This window comes from Poromitra crassiceps (genome assembly GCF_964638095.1).
Source record: "Poromitra crassiceps genome assembly, chromosome: 3".
NCBI lineage: Eukaryota > Metazoa > Chordata > Actinopteri > Beryciformes > Melamphaidae > Poromitra > Poromitra crassiceps.
The window spans coordinates 76,296,194-76,321,194 of record NC_139625.1 but is presented as its reverse complement, the minus strand read 5'-3'; the positions used below and the strand labels follow the sequence as shown (position 1 = coordinate 76,321,194).

Genomic DNA, 25,001 nt, shown 5'->3' with positions numbered 1-25,001 from the left:
AGCCGAGTTTAATCTTTCCATACACTCTAAACACAGCAATTTATGTAACATTACTGCACCTTGTTCCACCCTACTGACTCTATTAAGAAGTAACAAGTAAACAAAATCATGTGCTACACTGAAGACACACAGCCATGGATATACACAATTGTATTTAATTTCAAATCCATTCGATTATTAATGGTTTTTGAAGTGAGTGTAAACGAACCTCTGAGTCTTACCTGTAGAATCCAGTAGCCGACAAGCTGATCTTCGCAAAAAATGCATTCTTGACCTGAGTTGCAAAAAAAGAAAAGAAAAAGTCCAACAAAGTAGCCTGAAGAAATTCAATAATATGATTTGGGATAGATTTATGTCTGTCAACTGGTGTTCATTAAATGCTGCAATTAATTTCCCCAGCTTTCCAATGCTCCCACAGGTTATCAACAGCTTCTCTTATCATACCCAACTCTCCCATGAGCCTTTGGGGTTCTGTTGCCTTATTGGCTCTAGTCGCTGGTACAGCTTCTGGCAGGCATTCTGAGTGAGAGAAACAAACAACACAGAAAGTAGGCTACATGTACTGCATCCATTATACTCCTTTTACACAAACTACATGTTCAGATATACACCTTTATTTGTGCCATGCCGTTCTTACATTATAGTGGTCCAACATTGGGAAACCCAGTCTGACAATTATATATTAATATTGTTTCTTGGCTTGCAGCTTCTTTTTTTCCCCATTCAATTTGGGAGCGGATGCGAATCTGACTGATGAACAATAATTGGCCTTGGCGGAGGTCTGCGGTCTTCTAGTTAAGTCATTCATAAAGCCCAAAGACTTGATTGGTATTTGTGGGAAAACAGATGTGACATGTTTTGTTGTTACTCTGGATGCATCTTTTCAGCATCCTCAGGGGTTGATGGTACACACCTCACATGATCGCTTCATTAAAAGAACGTGCAGAAAACACACGAGGAAGTAGCCTTTAGTTACCTTCACCGCCATGCCGTTGGCGTCAGTGCCAAAGGAGGCGGCGGAGGGGCAGGTGTTGGGCACAGTGTTGGTGCTGGTTTCAGAGATGTAGATCTTACAGGAGGGGATGTGGAGCTCCCTGCTCGCCACCTAACAGGAAACACCACAGGTCACTTCCTGCAGCCAGTTCAACAAAAGGCGGTGCTGATAAAACACCTACAGGCTTGGCCAAACCAACTTTATTATTGTGCCTTGTTGTTGTTTTGCCGCGTTCCTTTCAAAGTAGCAACTGGAAGTTGGAAATGTCTCTTTATTGGCTTTTTATAATCTTTTATGATCTTTCTATTGTCTTTTTACGTCTTTTATCCAAACTAAGTTAATTTGTATCTTACTTTTATTCAAGTATTTGACTTATTTTGTTTTTTTATCATACGATGATACCACTATTTACTTGAACGTTTGTTCTTTTCCACCCCTGTCCTCTGTCCTTTTTAAAGCTGCTGGACAAATAAAATGAAAATACAGACAAAATATGGTTGCTAGCTCATTTCAGCCATCATTGGTGAGTCCAGAGACTTTTACATTTCTGTCAGGAGAAAAATTCCAACAGTAGACTTTCATTTGGACAAAGCGGGAGAATGTAGCGTCTCAGTTAGTTGGGATGAATAAATGTGTAGAGCAAGGCACTCACACTGCCAGGGTTAGGGGTTCAATTCCCACTGGGGTAAACCACGGAACATGCGTTCATGTAGGCTACTCATGGTTGTGAGGTGCTTTTGATAAACCTCTACCAAATGATAGTGAGTAAACGCCTAAAATGCAGTAGACCAGTGGTTCTCAAAATGGGGTTCCGGTGACTACCAGGGGTTCTAGGGGGTCCCCAGCAAATTGATGACTTGATAATAAACTTCATCATTAATTAATTTACAAGAAGGTAACGTAGTTGGAGAATGTAAAAATATTCTCAGATTTGAGTTTCCAGAGGCAAAATCTTATCAAGTTAAGGGTCCATCATGGTCTAGTGTGGACTAAATTAGGGGTCCTTGATATGAAAAAGACGGTACCTGTTGCATTTTAGTGTGGAGTCCCTGGCCCATCTCGCACCCGCCGTGACTAACCAGAACTGATCCGTCTTTATAGATGTGGACCAGTGCTGCAGCCTTACTCACACATGCACGCGCGCGCGCACGCATGCACACATACGTACGCACGCACGCACGCACGCACACACACACACACACACACACACACACACACACACACACACGTATCAACAGATTGATACAGATGACTTATACCAGTTTCATACCAACGACCAGGGGGTTACTTGACCTATGTTCAACCCTTCTTTTGTCAATGAGCCTTTTTCACAGCAGCCATTTTGTGTCTAAAAGCCAGGGCAAACACAGGTACAACCAAAACATGAATGAGGGCCCCAGCACTGGAATACCTAAATGGATTGAAAAAAGCCTCATTAATGTTTTGGTTGCACCTGTTTACCCTGCCGTTTAGACACAAAATGGCTGCTGTGAAAGAGGTAAATTCACACCAAGTCAGTCAACACAGGGTTAATCCCTGGTCATGATCAGACCTGACCCTGGTCTCAACCAAGGAAACTATAAAGAAGGAAGAGACATCACTCACGGCACAGCATACACATTTTGCATTGGGACCCATTCTATTGAAGTGAATGGGGTGGGCATGGGTCCCACTAGATGGTAAATCATCTCTTAGTCCTCTGTGACAGTATTTTCCTGTGTGTACCCTCTAACACATACCCGCCACCGGGCCGTATGTTGCCCATGTGTGCTTTATAGTAACGTTCAGTCAGAACTCATTTATAATTAAGCCCATAGTTAATGAACTAATCATGTACAAAACACACACAGTGTCACATATTTTATATACTGTATATGTTGTAAGCCTAATTTTTGCCATCACAGCTGCTTTTTACATGTATGGGATAATACAGGCTAATATACAAGGTGTCCCAAGCTCTGAGTCATTATAAACTCAATTAGCTACAGAAGCTAATGTTCACATTCAGTCCTTGTATATTTCTCTCATGTGTTCATCATTCCTTTCCTCCTCTGTGTGTGTGTGATTGAGAAATGAATTGCAGGTGGTGTTCATCCTAATTGGCCTGGTCAGGTGTCAGATTGCTGCTGGCTGATTGGCTGGTGGAGAGCATTTAAGCCAGCTGATGCCATCCTGTCGCCCCTTGCTCTCCTCATTCCCAACGATGATGGCTGCTGTGCTGACTGCTGTGTTCTGTCAGGTAGGAACTGTGTGTAGACCTACTTTAGTAGTTCTGCAGAACTTTATTAAGATGTGTCTTTATCTTGGTAGACCTGTGCAGTCTAAACTGTAATTAGTTACCTTCCAGATCTACACTTTTGTACACTGTAAATAACACTTACCCAAGTAGCAGAAAGTAGGGGGAGAAGCCCTTTAGTTTTTTGTAACATTTTCTGATGTTTATTTTGTAGGAGCTTATAGGTAAGAGCTGTGTCTCTTATTTAATCCATCATTTTCTTTTCTTAGGTAAATTTAAGGTTGGGGATTAGTTTGATTGGTTAGTTGTGTTGGGGCCATGCTGTGCTCTGAAACTAAACCTGCTACTTGTGAACTTGTGATGGTGGTTTGGCTGATCATCCTTGGGAGTGGGAAGAGTGGGGGCACTTTTGTGTTGCGGTCCCGTTCCCCGAGGCCGGTCCCTAACATAATTGGGTGCTCGTCTGCTTTTCTCATTCGTCAGCACGTCGTCTGTGAGTGTGTGTGTATATATATATTTTATGTTTGTCTGGTGGGCAGTCTTTGTGCAGGTGGTAAATGGTGTTAGTCAAGGTGGCTTTGCATGGAGCTGAGGAAGCTAATGGTGGTTAAGCTGGTGGAGATGTTTGCTGGAGGAGGAGCCGGTCAGAGGGGACCAGTAAGACTGAGGAGGGGCGTGACAAGGCAGGGCCGTCAGTAGCACCGTTTCTCCTCTTTCTGTGTAGACTATGCTACCCTACAAGAGTCCCGTCTCCGTACATAGACTTGCCTGTGACTCTGACTCCCAAGCAGTCTAAATCAGTGATACAGACGTATTTACAAGTGTCACAGAAACATTTCAAAGCCACATATTGAGAAGGGTTCATCGCTTCTCGACGTCGGAGTTAGAAAGTTCGACGCTGCTCATAAATGCCTCTTTTCATCTGAAGTCTGTGCTGGTGATATTTTTTCCAGGTTAGAGCTCTTAGCCGTCACAGCGCCACTCTGGCCAAAGGCTCGGTAAAAAATATCACCAGCACAGACTTCAGATGAAAAGAGGCATTTATGAGCAGCGTCGAGCTTTCTAACCCCGATGTCGAGAAGCTATGAACCCTTCTTCTCAATATGTGATTTTGAAATGTTTCTGTGACACTTGTAAATACGTCTGTATCACTGATTTAGACTGCTTGGGAGTCAGAGTCACAGGCAAGTCTATGTACGGAGACGGGACTCTTGTAGGGTAGCATAGTCTACACAGAAAGAGGAGAAACGGTGCTACTGACGGCCCTGCCTTGTCACGCCCCTCCTCAGTCTTACTGGTCCCCTCTGACCGGCTCCTCCTCCAGCAAACATCTCCACCAGCTTTACCACCATGAGCTTCCTCAGCTCCATGCACACCATTTACTGTACCACCTGCACAAACACTGCCCACCAGACAAACATATAAAATATATATATACTCAGACGACGTGCTGACGAAGGAGAAAAGCGGGCGACCCCCTAATTATGTTAGGAACCGGCCTCGGGGAAGGGGACGGCAACACAAAAGTGCCCCCACTCTTCCCACTCCCAAAGATGATCAGCCAAACCACCTTCACAAGTAGCAGGTGTAGTTTCAGAGCACAGCATGGCCCCAACATCAACAAATCAAACTAATCGCCAACCTTAAACTTACCTAAGAAAAGGATGGATTAAAAAAATAGACACAGCTCTCACCTATAAGCTCCTACAAAATAAACATGTGAATGTTACAAAACTAAAGGGCTTCTCCCTCCTACTACTACTTGGGTAAGAGTTAATAAGTGTAAAAAAGTATAGATTTGGAAGGTAGCTATTTACAGTTTGGACTGCACAAGTCTACCTAGACAAGGACAGATCTTCAAGTTCTAAAGAACTGCCAAAGTAGGCCTACACACAGTGCCTACCTGACAGAACAAAGAGTCAGCAGAGCAGCCATCATCGGTGGCAATGACTGCAAGGGATGGCATCCCCAAACCCATTTAACAGTGCAGACACAGGAAGTTGGTGAAATAAAAGTTTGGGGCTATCATTCAAAACTCAATTTGCTATAGCATTTAAACGTTTGAGTCTGTGTCATGTGTTAACATCATTCCTTTCCTCAATGAGTTATTGAACTATTAGTCCACTCATTGTACTCCCAACTATGATGGCTCTCTGTTGACTCTTTGCTATGTTCTGTCAGGTAGGAACTGTGTAGGCCTACTTCTTCAGAACTTTAAGATGTGTTATCTTGGTGGACCTGTGCAGTCTAAACTGTAAATAGCTACTTCCAGCTCTACACTTTTGTACACTAACATCTTACCCAAGTAAAGTAGGAGGGAGAAGCACTTTAGTTTTTTGTAACATTTTCTCATGTTTATTTTGTAGGAGCTTATAGGTGAGAGCTGTCTTATTTAATCCATCCTTTTCTTAGGTAAGTTTAAGGTTGGGGATTAGTTTGTTGTTGGGGCCATGCTGTGCTCTGAAACTAAACCTGCTACTTGTGAACTTGTGATGGTGGTTTGGCTGATCATCCTTGGGAGTGGGAAGAGTGGGGGCACTTTTGTGTTGCGGTCCCGTTCCGAGGCCGGTTCCTAACATAATTGGGGGCTCGTCCGCTTTCCTCGTTCGTCAGCACGTCGTCTGAGTATATATATATATTTTATATGTTTGTCTGGTGGGCAGTCTTTGTGCAGGTGGTAAATGGTGTGCATGGAGCTGAGGAAGCTCATGGTGGTAAAGCTGGTGGAGATGTTTGTTGGAGGTGGAGCCGGTCAGAGGGGACCAGTAAGACTGAGGAGGGGCGTGACAAGGCAGGGCCGTCAGTAGCACCGTTTCTCCTCTTTCTGTGTAGACTATGCTACCCTACAAGAGTCCCGTCTCCGTACATAGACTTGCCTGTGACTCTGACTCCCAAGCCGTCTAAATCAGTGATACAGACGTATTTACAAGTGTCACAGAAACATTTCAAAGCCACATATTGAGAAGAAGGGTTCATCGCTTCTCGACGTCGGGGTTAGAAAGCTCGACGCTGCTCATAAATGCCCCTTTTCATCTGAAGTCTGTGCTGGTGATATTTTTTTCCAGGTTAGAGCTCCCAGAGCGCTCAACAGCGCCACTCTGGCCGAAAGCTCGGTAAAAAATATCACCAGCACAGACTTCAGATGAAAAGAGGCATTTATGAGCAGCGACGAGCTTTCTAACCCCGATGTCGAGAAGCTATGAACTCTTCTTCTCAATATGTGGCTTTGAAATGTTTCTGTGACACTTGTAAATACGTCTGTATCGCTGATTTAGACGGCTTGGGAGTCAGAGTGACAGGCAAGTCTATGTACGGAGACTCTTGTAGGGTAGCATTCTACACAGAAAGAGGAAAAACGGTGCTACTGACGGCCCTGCCTTGTCACGCCCCTACTCAGTCTTACTGGTCCCCTCTGACCGGCTCCTCCTCCAACAAACCCCTCCACCAGCTTTACCACCATGAGCTTCCTCAGCTCCATGCAAAGGCACCTTGACTAACACCATTTACCACCTGCACAAAGACTGCCCACCAGACAAACATAAAATATATATATACACACAGACGACGTGCTGACGAATGATAAAAGCAGACGAGCACCCAATTATGTTAGGAACCAGCCTCGGGGAACCGGACCGCAACACAAAAGTGCCCCCACTCTTCCCACTCCCAAGGATGATCAGCCAAACCACCATCACAAGTTCACAAGTAGCAGGTTTAGTTTCAGAGCACAGCATGGCCCCAACAGAACTAACCAATCAAACTAATCCCCAACCTTAAATTTACCTAAGAAAATGATGGATTAAATAAGAGACACAGCTCTTACCTATAAGCTCCTACAAAATAAACATGAGAAAATGTTAAAAACTAAAGGGCTTCTCCCCCTACTTTCTGCTACTTGGGTAAGTGTTATTTACAGTGTACAAAAGTATAGATCTGGAAGGTAACTATTTACAGTTTAGACTGCACAGGTCTACCAAGATAAAGACACATCTTAATAAAGTTCTGCAGAACTACTAAAGTAGGTCTACACACAGTTCCTACCTGACAGAACACAGCAGCCATCATCGTTGGGAATGAGGAGAGCAAGGGGCGACAGGATGGCATCAGCTGGCTTAAATGCTCTCCACCAGCCAATCAGCCAGCAGCAATCTGACACCTGACCAGGCCAATTAGGATGAACACCACCTCCATCTCATTTCTCAATCACACACACAGAGGAGGAAAGGAATGATGAACACATGAGAGAAATATACAAGGACTGAATGTGAACATTAGCTTCTGTAGCTAATTGAGTTTATAATGACTCAGAGCTTGGGACACCTTGTATATTAGCCTGTATTATCCCATACATGTAAAAAGCAGCTGTGATGGCAAAAATTAGGCTTACAACATATACAGTATATAAAATATGTGACTGTGTGTGTGTGTTTTGTACATGATTAGTTCATTAACTATGGGCTTAATTATAAATGAGTTATGACTGAACGTTACTATAAAGCACACATGGGCAACATACGGCCCCCTGTGTGGCCCGCGATGGAATTGCAAAAAAAGTTTTTATTTTTATTTTTTTACAGTGCACCTGAACGCAACATGCAAGATACCCGCTGAATAAGTGTCCAAATGTTCATGTCATTCTGGCCAATATTCTTCTGTTATAGCATTTCAGTCTGGAATATGGAATATCTTTCAATAATCTTTATGACTAAAAGGCCAAAAGTAATCTCATGTGTAAGAAATGGCTGTTCTACATTGAGGTAGAAATTTCAATAATTAACTTGTTGGTTTTGGATTTATTTAGCTTCAAGAGTGCATGTTCGTGTGACCCTCAACACAGGCTTTGAGAATCCCGGCCACTTACTGATACTTATGCTTAAATTAACCCACTCATATTCTGGTTTATTTCAAGAAAAATATTTCGGATAGTGGAAATTCTAATTGGCTGGTAACTTTAAAATCTAGCAGCCATATTGGCAGGTGGTGAAAAAAGTTAATTTCAAGCCCTGCAGGGAGAGTGTGGTGACATAGGAGTGAGTGAGAAAAGGATCAAATATTGGTGGTTAAGACTGAATAATGACATCACAACTGTTAATTTAAAATTAGTTATTCCTCTAAACCTGGCTTCAAATGCCCCAATTTTTTCGCGCTGGCGCCGTTCAGCCCTCAGCAAAATCTGGTAGCGAGGACTTTTTTTGTGGTCCTCTCTATCATCAAAGTTGCCCATCCATTACGGCATGACAATATTTGTTCGGCCCCCGGCAACAATCTGGATTTCTCATGTGGCCCCCCATGAAAAATAGTTGCCCACCCCTGCACTAAACCATCGTGTCGTTTCACCTTTGAACAGTCAACATCATGTATTTTCTTTAATCTGGTGGAAGAATTTTTCAATCAAAGGTGAAACCACAAAGATGGTGGTTTATAGTAGCCTGGGTAAACCCAGCCTCACATGACCTCTATGTGCTATCAGTCTTCGTGACTGATAGCACATAGAGGTCACGTGGAGGCTGGGTTTACCCAGGCTAGGTTTATAGTGGGACTTACCCTGTCCGCCTCCTTCACTTCAATAGAACTGGACCCAAAGCAAAATCCGAACGCTGTGACGTGAGTGAGTGATGTCTTATCCTTCTTTTTAATGGTCCTTGATCACAACCCAGGGAAGATGCATAAAATAGCAACCAGGGTGGAACCAATTCACACTGAAATGAAGCCTTGTCCGACCCTGGTCCAAGCCACCTCTCGAGGTGGGTCGCCACCTGGGGGGGGGGGGTTAACCCTTTCAGTAGGGCTGCACGATTAATTGAATGTTAATCGTGATCAAGATTTTGGCTTCCCACAATCATGAAAATGATAAAATCATGATAAAATCAAGATAAAAGATGTCACATTCCGTTTAGCAATGTTGCTCTCATTTTGTCTTGTGTTGTAAATCCAGCGCACCGCCCCTCCGCTAAAGTCCAAACACACTGTGGTTCATGTAGTTTCAGCTTAAGTAGAGAGCCGGCGCGTTTGTCAGTTTATTTTTTAATCTTCCTTGGTAGAAGATGACAGTTCAAAGAAATCCAGTGTTATTTTTATATATTTCTTTTGTTCAATAAAGGGATGATCTTCCCAAAGTCAACGCGTAATCGTGTTAAATAATCATAATCTCAATATTGATCAAGATATTTGTGATTATCATTTTGACCATAATCTTGCAGCCCTACCTTTCAGACCCAAAATAACAATAATAAGGGAATAACCCTGGTTGGACCCTTGGTGTGAAAGGGTTATAACAAGATAGAAGATTTATCAAACAAACAAGATAATACATTCTATGTGACCAACAGTTCAGCATCACTAAGCTCAGCTGTCCAGACCTGATTGAGGAAGCTCTCTGCGAATGCAATGCCATATTTAATGGGGATGATGGACATGCCCCTCTTCTTCCAGCGGTTGTGCTGGTTGAACTGGTCAATGGCCTTGCGTCGGGCGTTGTAGGCGGACTTGGCCTTGCATTCCTCCCAGCAGCGCAGCAGATTCTCTGGGTCAAATTCCATCTTGTAGTGGGTGAGCGACACCCCTTTATACATGTTGATCTCCCGGATCTGATGAAGAGTCCGACGACAGAGATAAGTTACAACTTCTCTTCCTATATCTGATGTATGAAATATGACTTCACTGATGTATCGTATCTATCGGCTTCCTGATATTTGAGGGCCGATATGAGCCTTTTGGGAATGTTCAAATGAAAAGAATGGCTCGCGACACATATTTTCTTCTGCTCCCATAGACAACATTTAATGGACAATCATCAGGAAAGGTATCACTCTATCTCTGATATAATGTAAGTTCAACTCCAAACCCAAATCTGTAGTGAAGCCTGAGTCCTGAACTGGCCATTTGCTATTGGCTGGTCTTTGGTTTTTATATAAGGTGACATCACAGGCTTACCTAGCCTACCTATCCCATCTCATCCTAATAGCCGGAGCCACTTAGCTGGCTAGATCGTTAGAGTAAATCAGAATTTCGAGATTACTGGACTCACTATGTTAATTAGTTACTGGATTTGTTGTTGTAATTGCACTCAAGATTGGCTGAAACTTTCCTTCTATCAGTGTTTGCTTACAAAACAAAGAGCAAAACGACAAGGAAAGGAAGAGTTGAAGAGTTAATTTCCAAAATGCCGTAGGCTATTAAAAAAAATCTTCTGATTTTCCCCCATTTTCTCCCCAATTGTACTTAGCCAATTTATCTCCATGCTGCCCTATTGGCTGCCTCGGTTGCTGGTCCACCCTCTGCCGACCTGGGGAGAGCCGCGACTAGCACCATGCTTCCTCCAACACGTGCAGTTCCAGCCGCTTCTTTTCACCTGACAGGGAGAGCTTCACCGGCAGGACGTAGCATGTGGGAGGATCACGCTATTCCCACCAGTTCTCTTCCGCCTCAACGAGGCGCCCCGGCTGACCAGAGGAGGCGCTAGTGCAGCGACCAGGACACATACCCCCAATCCGTTTTCCCACCCTCAGGCACAGCCAATCGTGCCTGTATGGACACCCGACCAAGACGGGGGTAACACGTGGATACAAACCTGCGACCCTCGTGTTGGTAGGTAAAATACATAGGATCCATTCTGTACCCTACAAAAGGTTGTATGTCTTCAATCAGTTTGTAAGGGGAGGTGTCACTCTTTCCAAATGGCGGAAATCTTATTTTGGACAAAAAATAACAATACAAATAAAATAAGTAAATAAATCTTAATTTGCAGCCCAATCAAACATATCCTGTGCTTCAGACCTCTGTGTCCCCCCGGACCCCCAGGTGCTGACCTGGTGTGCAGGGTGTCGCAGCACCATGGCCACGTCGTTCAGCATGTTCTCCACCACCATGATGCTCTGGGGCACGCCGAAGCCTCTGAAGGCCGTGTTGGAGGGCAGGTGGGTCCTGCAGGCAGAGCCGCGCCCTCGCAGGTTGGGGATGTTGTAGGCACTGTCCATGTGAAGGAGGATCTTCTCAACTACCTGCAGGAGAGAACCACGATTTAAATTGTAAATTTTAGGGTTAATCTTACCATTAGGCAACATATTGTAAAACTTACTGAAAAACTACTATTGTTTGTTACAATAAAAAGTACCGTATTAAAATTTTGTCCACTCAGAAGAATATAGTGCGCTATTCCACTTAACATCTGGTACTAAATTGCATCTACACTAAAAGCTAGTGTTTTCTACCCATTGTAGGACCATGTGCACCGTGTGGCAACCATAGGGACAGGTATACCTGGGTTGTAGCTAGATGGGGTACAGCCAAAATTGTTATTCCATTCAATTTGTGTTAGTCCTTGTATAGTATAATACACATATAATACTGTGTGTGTGTGTGTGTGTGTGTGTGTGTGTGTGTGTGTGTGTGTGTGTGTGTGTGTGTGTGCAGTTAATGAGGATATTCTTACATTTGCAGTTAAAGCCAGATTACAGGTCCTCCCAACCAGACTCAATCTCTCTCTGTGGTACCCCAATACATTTTCTCCTCATTGCCTGCACCATCACAACACCCCAACCATAGAGTCACTGTCACATATTCTGAATGGCTGCCATGTATACAAAGGTATGTATATTTCCAGACATGACAGGATTGTTGACCTACTGGTTAAGGACATGCTTCTATACATCCCACCTTCTTCTGTTGAAGTTTATACTCACACAAGGGTTTCATCTGACATGTTCATACTATGCAATAACGAAACTGAGATATTTTCAAATGTGACAGCCAATACACCAGATGTTGTTGTTGTTGACGAAGAAAGCAGAGAAGTCACCATCTTAGAAGTAGGCTGTACGTTTGACTATAGTCTGGAGGAGACATTCCTTGCTAAGGTTTTAAAATACCAACCTCTCAAAAATGAGATTGAACAACTCGGGTACAAGTGCAAACTACTTGTGTTTATATTTGGAAGCCTTGGCAACGTCCACAGACTAGTTGTAAGGGGTTTGCAGATGGCAGGAATTCCAAAGCCAAAAGCTAAAGTATTAGCAAAATTCTGCTCGATATCTGTGATAATAGGCAGCCGCCACATATGGAGGAGACGCTGCTTCCTGTATCCATAGACAGATCAGACATGTCAATGAGATTCTGAGCTTGTATGTGCATCTACCACTATTTGTGTTCAAGAATTTCTCTTGTAAAATGTGAACATAAATAAATATATTAAATGTGTGTGTGTGTGTGTGTGTGTGTGTGTGTGTGTGTGTGTGTGTGTGTGTGTGTGTGTGTGTATCATGTATCGGATCAGCACAAAAAAAATCTAATTAATTGAAAGATGTACTTTTTTTTATCGTTCTTGAAAAAAAACATGCAAATAGGCTATGCAAACAGTGCTGACTATGAATTTCAATAAACAAATAAACCCCTTGTTTTTGATTGCCCCTCCCTTTGGCCCTTGCCCTTGAAAACAGAGCCACAAGGGGTAGGGGTTGAAAACAATTGCCTATGAAATGGGACACCACTCATTACGTCATCACTTTTGCCAGACTGGGATAGGAGCCGTTTGAGCTCTATACCACCGTTAAGGGTTAATATGGCACTTTTATAGCCTAAGTTTAGAAAAAAATGTAGTGGGTCAAAGTAACTATTTAGATTACTCCTGTGTGCTCAGTTTATCAAAAAAAGTTTTTGGAGATCTGATGTTGTCAGCTGACAGAAGCCGGCTCTCAGCTGTCAACTGTCAAACCAGCTCTGTTTACAACTTTGCAGCAAGTTAGCCAGGCGCTTTGCAAGAGCGTGTGCTGCCTGTATCACTGATACAAATCAAGTCGAAGAGGAAAAAGATTAGATCAACAAAAAGAAAACAACGAAATGGGCAGTTAACAGCAACACACTGAGAGACGTCCTTGTACAAAACATACCAGGACTCCAACATAGAAAGCTTCAGATGGTTTTCAGTTTCCTCCGAGCGCAGCATGCGCCACTTAAGTCTTAAGACAGTGCAGACGTTAACGTTATTCCCTGGAATGCGAGTTTAACGAGCCAGTTACATGGCGTTGCATTCTTAGACATTGTCGTATGCTTTATTTTGTATGTTACATATCGGCAAAATTATTAGCTAGTTTATGGTATTAACTCCCCGTCTTGCCTGAGTGTCTGTAGGCTGAAACTCAACTCTGCATCAGTGTGTGTGTAGGCTGAAACTCAACTCTGTGTGTGTGTGTGTGTGTGTGTGTGTGTGTGTGTGTGTGTGTGTGTGTGTGTGTGTGTGTGTGTGTGTGTGTGTGTGACATTGAGCCAGCGTCCCAAGTGGGCAGGGGTGAACATTGAGCAGCCCGATCGAAACACACCACCTCCTGCGTATCAACCCACGCAAGGCAGCCGGCCCGGACGGCATCCCTGGGCGGGTCCTCAAGGCCTGCGCCCACCAGCTGGCAGCCGTGTACACAGACATCTTCAACCAGTCCCTCTCCCTCCGACGAGTTCCCTCCTGCTTCAAGGCAGCAACAATCATCCCCATTCCCAAACAGCAAAAAGTGACCAGCCTCAATGACTGGCGCCCTATAGCCCTCACACCAATAGCCAGCAAGTGCCTTGAAAAGCTGGTCATATCAAAGATCCGTCCCACACTCCCCCCGGACCACGACCCGCTGCAGTTTGCATACCGCCCCAACAGGAGCACAGCGGATGCAGTGGCACACGTGCTCCACACCGCCCTGTCCCACCTGGAGGGGAAGGACACCTATGTGAGAATGCTGTTCGTGGACTACAGCTCAGCATTCAACACCATAGTACCCTCCAGGCTGGTAAGCAAACTCAGGGACCTGGGACTAAACACAGCGATGTGCGACTGGATCCTGGACTTCCTGACAGACCGCCGCCAGGTGGTGAGGGTGGGCAACCTCACCTCCTCCCCGCTGACCATCAGCATAGGAGCGCCCCAGGGGTGCGTCTCCAGCCCCTTCTGGTACGACCTCTACACCCACGACTGCGTGGCGACTCAAACTTCAAACACCATCGTGAAGTTTGCAGACGACACAGCAGTCGTGGGGCTGATCTCGGGGGGCGACGAGACGGCCTACAGAGAGGAGGTGAGGGTCCTGGAACAATGGTGCCAGGACAACCACCTCTCTCTGAACGTCTCCAAGACCAAGGAGATCATTGTGGACTACAGGAGAGGGGGGGGGGCACACACCCCCCCAATCTCCATCAACGGCACAGTGGTGGAAAGGGTGGACAGCTTCAAGTACCTGGGAGTCAACATCCACCAGGACCTGACCTGGGCCGGCCACACCGCCACTGTTGTCAAAAAGGCCCAACAGCGAATACACGGACTCAGGCGCCTGAAGAAGTTTGGGCTAAGGAAAGAAATCCTCAGGGACTTCTACAGAGGCACCATTGAAAGCCTGCTGACTGGCTGCTTCACCGCCTGGTACGGGAACTGTACCACCATGGACCGCAGGGCGCTACGGAGGGTGAGGCGCGCGGCCCAGCACGTAACAGGAGACGAGTTGCCAGAACTGCACGAACTGTATAACCAGCGGTGCCTCAGGAGGTCCCTGAAGATCATCAAAGACACAAACCATCCCCACAACAGCCTGTTCTCCCTGCTACCCTCAGGGAGGAGATACAGGGTTCCAAAAGCACGCACAAATCGCTTGAGGAACAGTTTCTTCCCGCAGGCCACGAGACTCCTTAACATACCTACACAAATAGTGTAGTAGTCGTACCGTACCGTACTGCAGCTGCTACCATTATGTATGCCTAATGTTTAATTGTATGTCTAACAAGGTACATGCTATTTGCACCTGTATGTCAATTACGTCGAATTTAAAATGTCTGAACACGTCTAACGTATGCACAATGCCTAATGTTTAATTGTATGTTTAATAAGGTACATGCTACTTGCACTGTAATGTATGTCAAATACGTCGAATTAAAATGTCCGAACACGTCTAACGTATGCACATGACGTGCACCTATGTGCAATGAATATGCCACTGACTTGTCTTATCGCTATTCTGCCGCATTGCCTATTGCTGCTTAGTATTGCTTATTGATGCCTATTTCTTATTGCCTATTGCTCATTGCTTGTTGCCTATTTGTACTATGTCGTAAACGGAGTCCACAGCACAAGAATTTCACACGTGATACTTGTACCATGGAGTGACAATAAAAAAAAAAAAATCTTGAATCCTTCGGGGAAACGAGGGGGAATCAAAGCAAGCGACCCCGAAATAAGCATCCTTTCTGTGACATTATGACTGACTAACTGACTAACTGACTAACTGACTGACTGACTGAATGAATGAATGACTCACCCCAAAACACCTCGCCTTGACCACGCCACTTCGCACATGGTAAAAAGACGGCGTGGCTTGGAAAATATAGTAGTGCGTCACCCTTCTCTGCTCTCATCTCTCACAGTCCTCTAATTCTTCATGAGAATATATAAATAAACAAATAAATAAATAAATAAATAAATAAATAAATAAATAAATAAATAAATAAATAATAAATAAATAAATAAATAAATAAATAAATAAATAAATAAATAAATAAAATAAATAAATAAATAAATACTGACCATAACAGCTGCTACTCACCAGAATGGACTCATCTACAGTGTTGCCAGCGTTGGTGTAGTACTGCAGATCTGCAGCAATGATCCTTCCATCATTCATGAAACCCACCTGAAGCAGACAGCAATCAGCTATTACATGGGATTCCCATGACTTTTCCATCACTATTGTATGATATATATATATATATATAGTTTTTATAGTATTCTAAGCGTATTTTGATTCTTTTTAATACAGAAAATTGCTATGTGCCGGTGTAAAATCGGACTTTTGATATTCTTTCATGAACTATTGATCACATTTTGATTATAACTTCAAACAAAAATATTCTCATTCAGAACATTTATTTGCAGAAAATGAAAGCTGGTCAAAATGCTAAAACTATATAATCTCATTATATGTTGAATAATGCACACTAAACACGTTATAGCCTCTCTAGGCTAATGTATGATGTTTAGTATAAAAAAGAATTACATAGCAGGACACAAATTGTTGTCAAAATCCCATTTCCCAAACCAGCGTCCTTTGTATCCACACTTTATTTCTTTCTTTATTTTTGTTTGAGTATGTGAAAGAAGCACAGTGTTTAGAGAACCTTGTATTTTCCCAGCACAGGGTGACGGGCTCCTGTGATCAGCATGTCCTCCCCTCGCTCCAGCACACAGCGAACCGACCGGTCAGTCCTGACAGGGCAAAAAAAATAAAAAAATAAAACGGCACGTTTAAAGATACATTACGGGTGTAACGTTCACAAAATTCACAGTTCGGTTCGATACGACACAGCAAAAAAGTAGAAATGCCAGATACATTTCCTTGATTTAAATTTTTTTTAACTATTTTTATGTACGGTATTTAATTTTATTATTTTCACAGTATAGTCAGGCTCAGGCTCGAGTTCAAAAGCAGTTAATTCAACAATTTCATCTGAGAAAACATGCTTACGATGGAACAAAGAAAATTATGCGTTTACCAATAATTGCAAATATGTGAAAAAGATTGGACTTTGACAAAGCACCTTCTTCCAATATATAAAACAAGTCTCTCCATTTTATTTTGCCTATTTACGATGACTGATAAGTGTATATTTTCTTCGTTCCATCGGCATATGCTTCCTCCGACCGGATTTCTGGGTTTAACTTGTTTAAATTGAAAGGTTTGATACACGTAAAGAAAGTGATTCACTAAAACAATTCAACAGCAGGACTAGGTTATTTTTTTTACATCAGAGTCTATCAGTCTGACAAGTCACGAGTAATAAGATTCTGGGACAGACGGACGATATTTCGGGGTCTCATTATGCGCTTATGTGTTCATAGAGATTCGTCGAAACATCGTCTGGACCTACAGTAAAACATCTACAAAAAGTATTGATTGATCAACTCCAACTCCATTCTCGCGTAATCAGACTGTAAACAATGACGGCGGCGCATGGAAGCGGAAGTTTTGGTGCAGAGAGCTGATCTATCAGCCGTCTGTTCCAGAGTCTTATTAGTCGTCAGACTGATAGCCTCTGGGTTCCCAGATTGCATATTGTCAGAATCTGCTGTGTCAGCATTCCTTTATGTACGGTACTAGAAATGATTTTCAGACTATTCCCCCAGACAATGGCAGTGAATGGAGAGAGAAGAAAACACAATTCAACAGATGACTAATTTTGTTTTATCGTGGAGGGAAAGACACAACCCAAGGTACTACTACAGACCTTTGAAGACAACGTTGGTAGGGACTTACTTCCATGCAGCCACAGAGGTGATACAAGCCAACACGGCCGTTTTAGTGACTTTTCCTCCAAAAGCTCCGCCAAGCCTTTTGACGTGACAGGTGACTCTGTTAGATGGGAGAGCCAGTGTCTCCGCAACAGCCTCCTGCAACCAGGAAGATGACACGCAGGGGTTGCAAAAATAAACAAAAAAGCATTTTCAGGGCTAATTTGAGTCATTCATATCATAGTCATCATAAACAGTCATAACAGACATAAATATTCAAGTTACACTCGAGTCTGACTTGACTCATGATTAATCAAAATTGGAACTCAAGTGGGTCCTCGAGGTCAGGACTACTACAACCCTGGGTAGAGAAGGTCTGGGCGTGTACCTGGGTGTACGTTGGAAACTGACTGGAGATATAAACATTCAACTCCCTCTCCTCTCCTACAGGAACAACCAGCATGCTTTGCGTCTCCATGTAGAAATGCTCCTGGCCGCCGATACGAATCTCTCCTAAGGAAACAATTACACGTGTAATGTACAAATCTCTTCTGAGGAAACAACATGCAATGAACAAATCTCTTATCATTATGAAGGAATCTCTCCTGAGGAAACAACTACACATGTTATGAGAAGAGAACACTTTGAAATGGATTCAAATGGAGACCAGTCGTGTTTCATGTGTTTTACCAAGAGAAAGAGACACACCTCACCTTCATAAACCTGATCGACGCTTTTAAAGGCCTCGGTCACGTTACCTCTCTCGATCGCTCTGTGAGGCTCAAAGAATGACTTCTTCTCAATGGCTTCCTGACAGAGAGAGAAGATCGTCAAGAGAAGATGTCAACAGAATTCTACCTGCATTGCCTGAGATGGCTAAAAAATATTTTTAAATGCTCGATTTCGCAGAACAACAACCTTCAAGTACAACAAAGAGGAAGGGTGCACATACTGTACCTGCCAACACTCCCGATTTTCATGGGAGTCTCCCTATTTTTAACCCTTTCTCCAGCTATGCTCTCAATTGGTAATTGCTCCCATTGCTGTTTTTCAGAGGCTGCAGTGGACTTAAAGCTGTTAAAGCCAGAGTGAAGTTTCGGGTATGATATGAAACTAGATGACCTAATGCATGCCTCTCTGTCTCCCTCTCCCTAGTCTCGCTGGCCAGCCTCCCCTCCCTTTCGTGAGAGTCGTCTGGCTGCACGGAAACAGGCTACTGGGATAAGCCCTCCCCTGCTCTACAGCTGCTCTCCATTGGAGCGACTGTTTCAGTCGCTGCCGGATGTCCGCTCCCCGCTTATTAGAAGCTCTGTCATTGGCTCCGACCACATCAATCAGAGCGGCTTACGCTCCCTCCTCCCTGTGTGTCACTGTAAATAGTGCCCTGCCGCCTCAGTGAAAACAACAACGCTAACTAGCTAGCAAGCTAACGGCAGAAACCTACACGCTAGCTCGTTGCTACACGCTGAAAATGGCAAATTGGATTGTTGGAAACTATTTTCCAAGGACACTGCTGCTAAGCGCCGCCCATCGCAATTCCACAATGGAGACCTGCGCTGCCAGACTCCTCTCACGGAAGGGAGGGGAGGCTGGCCAGCGAGACTACCCTCTCCCCTACTGTTAAAAGTGGGGATATCTAAGTTGTTATTGTTGTTGTTACTGTCATCACTGTTCAATGTAAACGTTTAATTTAATTTTACTTTAAATGTGAAAATATATTAAAGAATGTTTACAAGAAACATGTCAGAAAGCAGTCTACTGTATACTATCAAATCTCTTTGGAAGTTGTTGTTTAAATGTATTATTTTCAGTAAAACAAACTAACCAATTGAGAGTTTATTTAATAGTGCAATTAATAATTCACAACTACGGTAAGCGACGGCACACTTGGTGTGTGTGTGTGTGTGTGTGGGGGGGGGGCGGGTAAACGTATCTATATCGTAAAGGGGGGCGTGGCAGAAAAAGTTTGGGAACCACTGATTAGTGGATAATTCCAAAATCTCCCAAATCCTTGGTTTGGTTGGATTTGTCCGACAACAGTAAAGCTGATCTGAACTCCACACACCTCCACAGTAAAAACAGGGTCTGGCAGGTCTTCGTAGCCGACCTTCACGGCCGCCGCGCCTCGTTTAGCGTGGGCCTTCGTGTCAGCGAGCACCGCACACAACATCTGACCGACACACGACACCTGCAGGCAAAATGCATGGACACAAGGATGGTTACTGCACTAGTTACTGTAGCACTGGTAGTCAAGACAGGGCTTCCTCCCACTGTGGCCCGAAAATTCAAGGACTTAGAGCAAAGTTAATCCTTCTTGGTTTGTTCATGTTTGTCTGACCATCATCTAATGTGATGATGGATGTGTAAGAAAAAGATGGAACATACATTCTGCTATATTCCCGTAAATGTGAACTGTGAAGCGACTCATTTGGGAAATTCAATTGATATTCCCTGACTTCCCCCAGAAAATTCATATATTTTTTATTGTGCAATTAACAGTACAAAAAAGTCAAAGACATAAACACAAAACAGACTTATACAAAACAAAATTATGCAAAACATGCAAAAGCAGAGACGGGGTCTAATGGTTGGGCACATTTGGGGAGAGGTTCTCATTACAAAGGTGTGAGAGGTAAGCGGATATGCTGTGTTTCTACAGTATGTATGTTTACCTATGTATGAATATGCTGCCTAGTGCAGGTGATAATGTGTCGGGATATGCATGTGTATGTGTGTGTAGGGGGGATACATGGGGGAGTTGCTTAGTTGGGAGGAAGGTTTGGTGGGTGGGTGGGAGGGTGGGGGGAAGCAGGGGGGGGGGTTTAAGATACAGTGACCGCTGGTCTCCCCAGTCCCTAACCCCGACCACAGGAGGGGAGGGGGGGGGGGGTGATGCAGCCCCAAAGCACAAGTGGTGGAGAAAGCAAAACAAGGGGACAGAGGTCAGAGGTCAGGGGACCAGTATTCACGAAAACTCTACAAATTCCACTCTACCTCCTTCTCAGCGAGGAGCTCCTCGTCGTAGCCACAAAACATGCGGACTTTCTTCCCGGGAATATCTTTGTGTGTGATCACGTCAACCACACCGGGGACCTGCAGAGCCTCGCTCACATCCAGCCCCCTGGTGGATGAGAAGTCGGTTTTAAACAAACACTTTTAAATGAAAAGCGGGTTAAAATGTTGGTCACACATCGTTTAGCCAAAGTGAGCATACAGGTTGTACAACTGGTTGGTTTCTGAGTTGTAAGAGAGGAATTAAGGCAGAGTGGAAATGCAGAAAAACACCTTGAATTAAGATTTTCCTGAAAGTCCGAGATAAGGTTTCCATAAAATAAAATTGGCTGCACAAAACACCCTTAAAAAGGCTGAACGGAAGTGACACACATAGACTAGTCTCTCAAGCCAGACTGTCTCTTCTACATTCTGCGAATGCATCATACACTGTACAGTCTGTACTTCATGCCCACAGAGCCTGGTCAAAGGAAGTTGGGGAAAAAAACACTCCATGACAGAAGGCTGTCAGACAGAGAGAGGGGAAGAGAGCGTGTCCCTCCCCGTTTGTTTATGTGCACAATTATGCACAGATATTTTTTACATGCATATTTGATGTTCCCCCAAAAATATACCCTTCCCATATATTATTGCTATGTGATCTTGAACCTGCAACATGCTCTTTAAATAGCTTAGAAATGGTCACTATAGCTACTTACGTAATCTTAGCATGTGATCGGGTGCTGGTGACCAAAACCAGGAAGAGCTCCCCCTCTGTCTTGGGGAGGTCATCACAGTAGACGGCCTCCCCCGTCGCCTGGCTGAGGGCAGAGCGATGCATGACGGGACGGCCCACTGGGTCCTGGTCACTCTGACCTTCTGAAACATTCTGAAGAAGAAAAAGTTGTCAAATTCATTTCACCTAAGAAAACAACAAGAAACCTTGGAAGTGAATTTCTGAAAAATCGATCTTTGTCTGAAAAAATAAAAGCCACAATATCGACTGGATATATAGGTTCGAAAAATACTATTGATTAATCGCACACACAAAAATCCCCCGGTGTGTGAGGACCTTTACAATGCAAAAAAACCTACACACACCCAGGTGTTGAAGTACGCGGTGCAGACATCATCAGCCTATCAGTGTCATAAATCATTGATGTCATCACAATTGCTTATGACATCATCAGTGGGTATGACATCATCAGTAACCATGAGCCACCACTCGACGATTGTGGGACATGACATCAGTCACATCACTCGATGATTGTGGGACATGACAACATATGACATAATCACGACTCGGGGGTGTTTACTAATATGACATCATCAGAATGGTAAAGCTGCTTCTATAACTGACTTTGCATGCCCGTCCATCCGTCCTTCCACTCCATGATTGTGGGGTACGGCATCATCAGTGGGTATGACATCATCAGTCAGGGGTGTTTGCATGCTTAGTTGATGGATTGTGTTTGTTTATTAATTTGACATCATCAGTCACCACTGGCTACCACTTAGAAGTGGCGGCTTCTAGCGGCTGCTTCTATCCACCTTATTTCTAGCTGCCATGATGCCTCAGGTGAAATATGGGTGCTTCTTCTGGTGTAATCCTCCCAGCCCCCGCCCCCCCCCCCCCCTCCCCTCCCACCGTTATGTTGCTGACACAGACACAACATACTGTAGCCCGTAGATCTCTGTGAGATCACCGTAAACCCCCGTAGCGCATCCAGCTTGGCAAAAATCTCGTCGATAAATATCCAGAGTTGTTCCAAGAGCAACAGAGATAGTGGATGTGATAGATAAAAGTATTACATTCCCTCAAATAAGTTGTCAAACGAGTGTATTTATTGTGACAAGCAACTTTTTTTTCCCCAGCGTCGGAATTCTAATGAGGAAATGCACAAGCTGCAACAATCAGTCACGTTCTGAACCGGACCTTGCACCCATAATTATTTTACAGCGGGGCATTCAAAAATATGGTGGATAGGTGACAGATGGACATTCCGTGCCATAACGGACATTCTGTGCCATAACGGATATTCTGTGCCATAACGGACGGGATGGAAGGACGAAAACTCAAAGTCACTTATATAAGCGGCTGCACCGCACAGTGATCCACCAATCAGCGCCAAGGGTTGGCCAATGCCGCTGTCAACAATTGCTGCTATCGGGGCTGCTCTAAATTGATTAAAAGTACCAATTACCAATTAATTTGAAAACCGAACGTCATACTGCTTGGAAGGCATTTATTCAAAGGGAGATTTAAAAAAAAAACGTTCTCCGACTGGAGTAAATAATGTAAGATTCAGGCCAAAACGTTGGTCGGTCTCTAGTGATTGGTTAGGGTCCGGAAAATGGAATTCCCCTGGGAGAATCCTCTCATAGAAATAACTTAAACAGAGGGCAATCTAGTTATATCAGGTCAGATATCAGGCTACCATAGTTCCTAACCTGGAACTCCTGCAGGCTGTGTTGGATGAGTTTGGGCAGAGGCTTGATCGCGCTCTGCACCTCCTCTGGAAGCTCGTCTGGAATCACATCCTGAAAACACATCAAAGAGGTTTCAACATCAGGTTGGTAGAAGTATCACCTCAATGTGATGTTAAAGTTGTATCCCTAGAAACTCCAAATGTTGAATACTTTGTCTTATCCAATCCACCCAGCTTGAAAACAATCCTTACAAACAGAAAAGTGGGAGCTATCATAACTTTAGAATGAGTTTACAACACTGAGATTGTTAGAACAAATTTCAATCTTCCAATTTCAGTCAAATGTCAACAAAATTAATTCGTTAATTTGTAGTGTATTCTCGGTTATATTCAACAGTGGTGTAATATTACAGTAGTATATTACTTCCCCCAGTAACAACAATTTCCAATTTCCAAAACTAATAATATTACAGTTACTAATCCAAGTAACTGCATTACTTTCTCCAGCACTTGCTCAGGTTAATGTTGCAGGGCTATTTGTGACACAGACTTGTTATGCACATGTACATTGTGTATTGATATAATGTGTTAACACTAGACCGGTGCAAGCAAAACAGTAATGAGGTTTCCAACTTCCATGATTGGAAGTTGGAAACCGTCATTACTGTCTTGCTTGCACCTGTGTTTACACTGCCTTTTCGACACAAAACGGCCCCAGTGAAAAGGGTCTATTGTTGGCCTCTTTTTCATGCCAACATTCTGTTTGGGTCTACCTAGACCAGACCTGGGCAACTGGCGGCCCGCCAGTTGCACCTGAACGCAACATGCAAGATACCCGCTGAATAAGTGTCCAAATGTTCATGTCATTCTGGCCAATACTCCACTTCTGTTATAACATTTCAGTCTGGAATATGGAATATCTTTCAATAATCTTTATGACTAAAAGGCTAAAAGTAATCTCATGACCTAGACTCAGTTCTCAGTCTCTATCTGCTTCGCTCCCCAAAGGTCTGGGAGCCGAGACTATAGGGTCTACCGGTTTGCCCCAGTTGCAGATTTGACACCTGCATTATTAAAAACAGAAGCTGTTTAAAATATTGTGTCTCATCATCACTTTGAGCCAGGTGTGCTCTTCATCAAGCATGTAACTTTTATGGATTAATTCGTAGGCTGTAGGGAAAAAAAGATAGTTTGAAGCCTTAGCTGCGTTTAGCGGCGAAGGAATTTTCATGAGAAATGACGCAAGTAGCAATTTTGTGGGGTGTAACGGAAAAGTAATATAACGAATTACTGTTGGCACTGGCAGGGAGTAATAAATAAAGTAATAATATTACTTTTGAAAAGAGTAATGAGTATTTTCTTAGTAACGCTGATATTCAATGGTTGATTGTTGATCAGTCAGATCTAGTTAGGCTCATTCTCCGTGAAGTCATTTGAGAGATGCATGTGATAAAGAGCTACAGAAATAAAGGTGAACTTGATGGTTTGATGATAGGATCAGGATGCAGCAGTGGTTTCTGCTAACTCTGCTCTCGCACTGCCCTTCCACTTCGCTTTGAGCACATGCTTGCTCGCTATATCAAGGCAGAAAAGTCAGCCTTTTGTTTTGTTGACAGAAGTACCGTTAGTTGCCATGATGCTTTTTAGGCGCTGTGTGCATATCACTGCGCGAGGCGGCCATGTTTGGAAAGAAGTTCCGGCTATGCATTTACTTCGAAAATTACCGTTTCTCGTAATTTTGGATTATTATTTCATAGCGTGGTGACTACACAAGTCACAACATGTACATAGGTGTTTTTGGCACTGTTGGAATGTGTATTTTTGTGACTGAACGGGGGGGGGGGGGGGGGGGGGCATGCTGCTGTACCATTAACTATCATTGTAGTGCTCACTCACAGGAGGGGCACATGCACAGAGAAGAGAAAGGCATCTATATTCTCGTTTTACTATCAGGAATATGGCCAATAGGCGAATCTCACTGCACCCTGTGCAACACCAACATGTTGGTGTAACCCATTAAACACAGCAGAGGCGACTTCTTTTCTTTATGTTACTTTGAACTTTCGTTAGTCTGCATCTCTTCAAACTTTTTGGGTGTGC

General features: G+C 43.7%; 1 protein-coding gene across 1 annotated transcript in view; it reads right to left on the bottom strand.

The window, feature by feature from the left end:
- The window catches only part of aox6 (aldehyde oxidase 6), a 49,134-nt gene that overhangs the window by 4,768 nt on the left and 19,365 nt on the right, over positions 1 to 25,001 (bottom strand). Inside the window, exons 15-29 of the mRNA XM_083633992.1 lie at positions 22,924 to 23,013; positions 21,192 to 21,361; positions 20,476 to 20,602; positions 19,547 to 19,669; positions 18,195 to 18,291; positions 17,870 to 17,994; positions 17,507 to 17,640; positions 16,371 to 16,458; positions 15,800 to 15,886; positions 11,039 to 11,230; positions 9,590 to 9,817; positions 2,020 to 2,115; positions 977 to 1,105; positions 445 to 519; positions 222 to 274 (exon numbers count right to left, since the gene is read on the bottom strand). Coding sequence (XP_083490118.1) covers positions 222 to 274; positions 445 to 519; positions 977 to 1,105; positions 2,020 to 2,115; positions 9,590 to 9,817; positions 11,039 to 11,230; positions 15,800 to 15,886; positions 16,371 to 16,458; positions 17,507 to 17,640; positions 17,870 to 17,994; positions 18,195 to 18,291; positions 19,547 to 19,669; positions 20,476 to 20,602; positions 21,192 to 21,361; positions 22,924 to 23,013 — 1,814 coding nt within the window. The remainder of the gene's footprint in view (positions 1 to 221; positions 275 to 444; positions 520 to 976; positions 1,106 to 2,019; positions 2,116 to 9,589; positions 9,818 to 11,038; positions 11,231 to 15,799; positions 15,887 to 16,370; positions 16,459 to 17,506; positions 17,641 to 17,869; positions 17,995 to 18,194; positions 18,292 to 19,546; positions 19,670 to 20,475; positions 20,603 to 21,191; positions 21,362 to 22,923; positions 23,014 to 25,001) is intronic.